General features: G+C 34.1%; 1 protein-coding gene across 2 annotated transcripts; it reads right to left on the bottom strand.

Annotated features, from left to right (window-relative positions):
- Window positions 1-545: 545 nt before the first annotated feature.
- LOC145045003 (oligouridylate-binding protein 1-like) lies at window positions 546-3,539 on the bottom strand. Of its 2 annotated transcripts, XM_078993353.1 has the most exons (12): window positions 3,461-3,539; window positions 3,263-3,346; window positions 2,598-2,659; window positions 2,374-2,476; window positions 2,210-2,286; window positions 2,034-2,095; window positions 1,877-1,964; window positions 1,694-1,769; window positions 1,456-1,603; window positions 1,289-1,377; window positions 1,027-1,200; window positions 546-934 (listed from the first exon to the last, which is right to left on the bottom strand). In XM_078993353.1, exons 2-12 carry the CDS (start codon window positions 3,344-3,346, stop codon window positions 695-697), a joined length of 1,203 nt encoding a protein of 400 aa, XP_078849479.1. In that variant the 5' UTR covers window positions 3,461-3,539; the 3' UTR covers window positions 546-694. The 2 variants fall into 2 exon arrangements, with proteins under 2 accessions (XP_078849479.1, XP_078849478.1); XM_078993352.1 differs by having other exon boundaries at window positions 3,263-3,505.
- Between the last annotated feature and the right edge of the window lie 3,364 nt (window positions 3,540-6,903).

The following is a 6,903-nucleotide window of genomic DNA, read 5'->3' as shown; positions in this document are numbered from 1 at the left end:
TTGACATATGCTTGAATGAGAATCAAGAGAATCAATGCGGACTTGAAGATGATAAAATAGTTACATTTTGAGATTTTTATGTTTTGTGCGAGAAATAGCTAGGTAACTAGTATGCTATGACTTATGACTTTGTCTATTTATGAATTGAAATCTTCTCTCTTATATGCATGTGTTTTCTAGTACATTATCTTCGTTTAGCCATTTGAAACAACCATATATCTAACCCATGTGTGATTCATTACGCTGAACAGTTACATTTTGAGATGTCATGTTTTGTGCTCAGTTACATTTTATGATGCGATGTTTTGTGCTAGAAATAGGTAGACAATTTATTATGTTATTGTGGGCTCATTTGTACATTCGAGGTTTCCTTTTGTCTAGAACCGATTGACAAAGTGATCCTAAGAATTTCCATATTCTTTACATGCTTGTGATGCTTCTCGACATGAATTTAAAGTTCCCAAAATGACGATCAAATACAACCGGATACAACACAAAACAATCATAATTGATGATGATGATGATGATGATGATGATGATGATGATGATGAGAACAAAGAGCTACATATACCATCATACACCCATCCTAAAAGATGGGAAACCAAGCATACATAATCAATTTCTTTTAGAAATTATAACAAAACAATAAACAGCAAAGAAAAATCATCCTAAATTTTCTTGACACCTTATTTTATTACTGGTAATACAACGGCGGCGGTTGTCCAGCAACACCAGAGTAACCACCATCATACACCGCCTGACTAGCCACCATCCCCATCCGTTGGTGGTGCATCAGACCCATTTTACTCATAGCCACCTGTCTTTCATAAGCGGCAAGCTCCCCCGCTGAATAACCGCCAACATTTGCCGCCACTGGTGGCGGCAATGGAGTGGAGCTTGTTCCTGGTGGCGTAGGTTTGCTCCCCCACGAACACTTCAATTAATTAACACCACATATCAATATCAATGCACCTTCAATTAATTAACTTTTTTTTTTTTTTTTAAAAAAAAGTACTTTTTTAATACCTTGAGTGGTTTCCCAAACAAAAGCTTTGCATTTCCAAATTGAATAGCTCGAGCTGCTTCACCATGAGAGCTATATCTTATAAAACCAAATCCTTTATCTCTTTGAATCCTTACATCTTCAATAACTCCAGCTCCAAGTCCATGAAAATGTCGATGAAGATCAACTGACGTAACCTAATAAATATATTTTTATTTTCTTCATTCAAATTTCACCAACACTCTGAAAAAAAAAAAATTACTTAAATTTATTAATAATAAAAACCTCAGGTGCAAGATTCCCAACATAAACAGTTGTATATTGAGGATTGTTCCCTGGAGCATCTTCACTACCACTCTTTTCTTGACCATCGTCTACACAAAAATTTTACCATGATTTGATTAATTCTCCACAAAAATTTAACAAAGGGTATTTTAGACATTTCACTAAACCTGATGTTCCATTTGTGAGTTCAACAATACTTTTGGAATCTGAAGTTTGTTTATCGTCTCCTCCTGCGCCCTTTGCTGCCCAATTGCAACGAATTTGTCTGCTTCCAAGCCACTTTCCATTCATATCATTTATTGCAGTTTGAGCCTCCTTTAAAATGAATAAAAAAAGTAAATAAAAAGTTAAATAAATAATTGTTTAGAATTTACTATTTAGAGTCGAAATATTCTTTAATCTTACCTGTTGACTACGAAATGAAACAAACCCAAATCCCCTGGATCGACCCGTTTTCTGATCCCACATAACTCTTGCATCACTTGCGATTATAAATAAATAAATAAATAATCAAATATTATACAACTAAAGAAATTTATCGTTATTTAATGGAGTAAAATATAGGAAGTGAGAGAAGTTAGGGCTTACGAACAAGTGGAGTATAAAGAGAATGAAGCAAATAATGTAGCATCAGTTATTTCAGGGCTAAGGTCACCTACAAATATGTTAAAGTGACCTGAAAAAAAAAAACTAATTAGAATTATGAATTATTTTGTGTATTGAATTGAAGAAAAAAAAGAAAAACCTGATGTGTCTTCTCGTTGACTACTGGCGTATGCCCAATTGACTTTAATTGGTTGACCAAAGCTGCAAATTACATTAAGTTAAGATACAATTTTAAATGAGTGACAATTTGAAAATTTATGGAAACGAAAAAGTAAACTTTTTTAATTTTTAATGATTTATAGTTATAATACTTACACATGTCTTCCATTTAAAGTGACAATAGCAAGAGCAGCACAACGTCGGTCAAAGTAGTCAACAAAACCATAAGATGACTACAAATAATAAGAGATATAATATTAATATTAATAAGTAATAAGTAATAACATGGTTTAATTTTTAACAAACGAAAATTATAAAACCTTTTCTTTTCGAATAAGTTTACAGCTTTCCAAAGCACCAGTGCTTGTAAAAATCTCTTGGAGTAGTAATTCTGTAACTTGTGGGTGGATGTTTCCCACATACCTATGACATTAATTGAACACCATAAATATGTCTGAGAAAACACAGTTAAAATTGAAAAGATGTAGGAATAGAAGACTTAAGAGTTAAGAGTTAAGAGTTAAGAACATTCAAAGGCACTCACACACTGCGACATGTAGTTGGGTCAAATCCAGGAGGCAAATTTCCACTCAAGATAGGCTCTATCTGCGGATGTAATGTATTAAAAATGGTGAAGGAAAAGAGTTGATGAATGATAAGATATGGAGAAAATCAGAAAATAAGCATTAAAATGAAAAGAAGGAACTTTAGAGGAAAACAATTGATATGATATTCTTCACATTAAAAGCTATTGCAAATTGTGCAACTGAGACACTAGAAAACCCAAATAGGAAAAGGTCAAACTAGTTGCAGATTATGAAAAGTCGTCATACGAAGTTAGAAGTCACACCCAACCTCGTGTTTTTTAATCGAGGAATTGAAACAGATACTGATTAGGTTTGAATTAATGATGTGTTAGTTTTCTGATCTGCAAGTAATGAAATTTTGGGGGGATCGCATCAGCGGATGATTATGTAAAACGGAATTACATCCACCGAGTTAACTTTTAAGTATAGAACAATTACTCGAAGCTTACATAAAACTAAGGAACAGCGACCTAGCAACTTGGTTTCGTTAAAACCCATACCATTCTTGATCTTTTGACATGAAAGAACAGAAGAAAAAAAAAACAACTCTCACGAAGAAAGAAATTACTGAAAGAGAGAGAGGAATAGAAGCATTTAAGGAGGAAAATGAAATTAATTTTACCTGGGGAGAGGCTAAGAGGCCTGGGTGATAAAGGGATTGCTGCATCAATGCTTGGTGTTGCCTTATCCTCGGATGATGCTGCATCTTCCGATACAAAATATATACGATAGGAAGAGAATCTAGGGTTTTGGTTGAACAAAAAAAAAAGGAAAGGAAAAAAAAAATAAAAGAAAATAAAAAAGAAAGGAAAAAAAAAACCTCGAAGGAGAGGAGGGAGTGACCTAGAAGATGATCCAGTCGAAATAAGAGAGGGGAGATTGCTGTTTTTATATTTTATTTATTTATTTATTTATTTATTATGTTTTGGTTTGGTGTGTTTTTTAATTTTTATTTCTTTTTTATAAATATAAAATTGACTGCCGCTAAATGGGCTCTGCTGTATATCCACCGTTGGATTGAAAATGGCAGAAGTGGCAGAGAATAATAGGGATCCGGATTGCTGTAAGTCGGGTCATATACAGTGACTTGCAATCTGGCGAATTTGAAATTATACCCAAATTCAATTAGTCATAACATGATTCAGGGCTCGTCCTACTATTTGCAAAACTAAACAAGGTTTAAAACAAATCCAACCATAAATCACTAAATTGGTGATTTGTTAACACTAAAATAGTGTTTGCTTTCCAACCAATCACTAAAATTGTGATTTTTAGAGGTTAGATAGTTTGGCCTTTATAATTGGGGTGTGAAGCTATGCCAAACATTAAAATGATGTTTTTTAAAGGTTCATTGGAATGATAATATCACTTTATTGGCCTTTATAATTATGTTTTAGTGGTTGGTTGGAGTTGATCTTAGGTCCTCAATTCTAAAACACCCTCAATTTTAAAGTTTATTCTATTATATATGAATTTCTTGGGTTACAAATACAACTTGAAGCTTGGTTAGGTGGTAAAAACATTCGTTTATGAAACTAAAGACTCAAGTTTAATACTGTTTGCTTACTTGAATGAGACCCATTATTTATTTATTTATTTATTTTTGCTTAGAGCCCCAAATTGATTGAGTCACCCCTGACATCACCAATGGTGTTATCCACAAATGTTGTTTTCAAAAGAATTTGTTTTGTCATTCAGAAAGGGTTAGTAGCGCAGCTTGTTGCCTGTTTGCCTTTAATCGATAAGTATTGAACTGATATTTAGTTGAAAAAAAAAATTTTGAGAAAAAAAAAACACAAACTTTTTTCTACTTTATAATTTTTTTTTTAATTTAAACAAATACATTTTATATAGACAAACTTGCAAAAATGGTCTTGTGATATACATTTTTGGGGGGTTTTAGTCCAAACCACGATTTTTTTGGATTGGTGATCCTTTTGAGCTAGTTTTGTTGGATTTTTGGTCCTTATGAATAGTGAAATGATTGTAATGCCCTTCTGATATATTTTTTTATTTTTTTATATTTAATTTAATGTTTTATTAATTAAAATATGGGGTCTACCCTCTCTCTCTCTCTCCCTCTCTCTCTCCCCTCTAAAAACGAAACCAACCCTTGTCATTACCTAATCCTCCAAAAACGAAATCCACATTCTTCTTCCTCTTCTCTATCTCTCGTTCATCAGAAAGGAGTCGACTTCAACGATTCTTCTTCAGATGATCTAATCCGATGGGGAAACTCCAATAACAGCTTCATCATCGTTGACTCTTTAGCTTTATCCTCTGTTGTCTAAGTTTGTGGGTAAAGGTGGAAGTCGATATGAGTCCATCAACCGACAAGAAGAAAGGGGGTAGAGTCGAGCGGTGGGTGTCAATTGCTTGCGATGATGGATGTTTTCTTCTTATTCTTCCAGATGTTATTGCACATCGCCATGGTTTCTGCAGCCATTGTTCCTTCATCGAGTAATGAAGCATTTGACATGGGTAAACCAGTAAGATCCGTTACTATGGTTTGGAAATTGAGCAGGGATTCGAGCCTTCCCTGTGCAATTTCAGCCTGGTAGGGAGTGTATTGGGTGTACCAATCAGGGTTTTTTCCATAATGTTCCTCAAAATCACATGAGGAATAGAGGTGTTATAATACCCTATACCAATAAACGACTTATAAACCCTGTTTTTGGAAACAAACCCATGAAAGCTCCTTTCTGATCTAACAATTTTGTCACGAGAAAGGTATGGAGATAACGAGGAAACATACCTCGAAGATGAATACAACGTATGGGATGGTGAACTTTGCTTGGTTTGTGAAACCATGCGTTTGAGAATGGCTTTTTTTTGCTAGCAGAGATTATTTGGGGAAGAAGATGGATCGGGTGGTTTTTTGTCTTTTTGGAGAGAGAGAGAGAGAGAGAGAGAGAGAGACCCTTTTATTTTTTTAATTATTAAAATAAATTAGTATTAGATTTAAAAATAAATGAAAGAAAAATGGAAAATAAATAACCCTAGGGAATTCCAATCATTTCACTATTTAAAGGGATAAAAAACGCAACGAAATTAGCTCAAAAGGACCACCAATCCAAAAAATTCGTGGTTTAGATTAAAACCCCAAAAAAATGCATACCACAGGGACCATTTTTGCAATTTTTTCTTTTATATATAACATAATAAATAAAATATAATGTTTAAAAATTATAAATAACATAGAATAAAAATAATTTTTAAAAAGTACAAATTACATAGAAATTAAATTACACATAACATCTAAATTCAAAAAAAAAAAATACAACGATATTCGTTAAAAAAAACATTTTTTTTAAAACGGAACGGTATTCGCTATCATTATCGTTACCATATAAAATATAATTCGCCAAATCCTCTCGAAGTTGTTTGTGTTTATTTGCGCCCTGAATGTCAACGACTCGATGCAAATACTTTGTTGTTCCTTGTTGAAATTGAACGTGTCTTGGCTCCGTTGGGATATAGTGTGCATTATTTCGTCATTTATCTTCCACTACCATGTTATGCATTATGATACATACATACATGATATATTGTAGAGTTTCTAAATCCAAGGTCGTGTTGCATGTTCAACTATATGACACTTCGCCTTCAGCACTCCAAAAGCACGTTCCACATCTTTACGTGCTCCTTGTCTGCTCTTAAAAAAATTTGTCTTTTTCTTCAACCAGGTGTTGAAATGTTTTCACGAATGTGGCTAAGGATATATTTCATCTGTAAGGTAATATCCATATTTGTATTCGTTTTCATTCACCTTGAAAGAAGCATCCGGGGACTTTCCATTCAAAAGATCGTCGAATACCGGCGACTAATCAAGAACGTTGATATCGTTGTTGGAACCCGCAACCCCAAAAAAATGCATGCCAAATCCATAAATCTTCAGAAGTAATAGCCTCTAATACCAACAAAGGTGATCCGTGATGACCACTTGTGTATTACCCTTTCCATGCTACCGGACAATTTTTCCATTTCCAGTGTGTGCAATCAATGCTTCCGATCATTCCGGGAAATCCATGGCGTTCTTCATACGCCGCATACAATTCTTGTAAATCATGCAACGAAGGTTTCTAACTTTCCGCAAATACAAGTCTCCAAATGTTTCAATAACACCCATTGACAATGTATACAAACTCTCCATTGCGGTTCTTTCGGATATTCTCATATAGTCATCTATGGTGTCGTGTGACTCCCCCATAGCCATCAAACGAATGGCCGCAGCACATTTTTGCAACGTTGTAAACCCTCGCC

The sequence above is a fragment of the Lactuca saligna genome, chromosome 5 (genome assembly GCF_052625555.1).
Source record: "Lactuca saligna cultivar CGN05327 chromosome 5, ASM5262555v1, whole genome shotgun sequence".
Taxonomy (NCBI): Eukaryota; Viridiplantae; Streptophyta; class Magnoliopsida; order Asterales; family Asteraceae; genus Lactuca; species Lactuca saligna.
Note: the sequence above shows the minus strand (reverse complement) of the source record. Positions and strands in the feature narration are given on the sequence as shown.

Coding starts and splice junctions, on each gene's coding strand:
- LOC145045003 (XM_078993353.1), bottom strand. CDS start 3,346: ATGCAGCATCATCCGAGGATAAGGCAACACCAAGCATTGATGCAGCAA. Junction 2,096..2,209: donor ACTTTAAATGGAAGACATGT/GTAAGTATTATA, acceptor TGTAATTTGCAG/CTTTGGTCAACCAATTAAAG. Junction 935..1,026: donor TGTTTGGGAAACCACTCAAG/GTATTAAAAAAG, acceptor AATTAATTGAAG/TGTTCGTGGGGGAGCAAACC.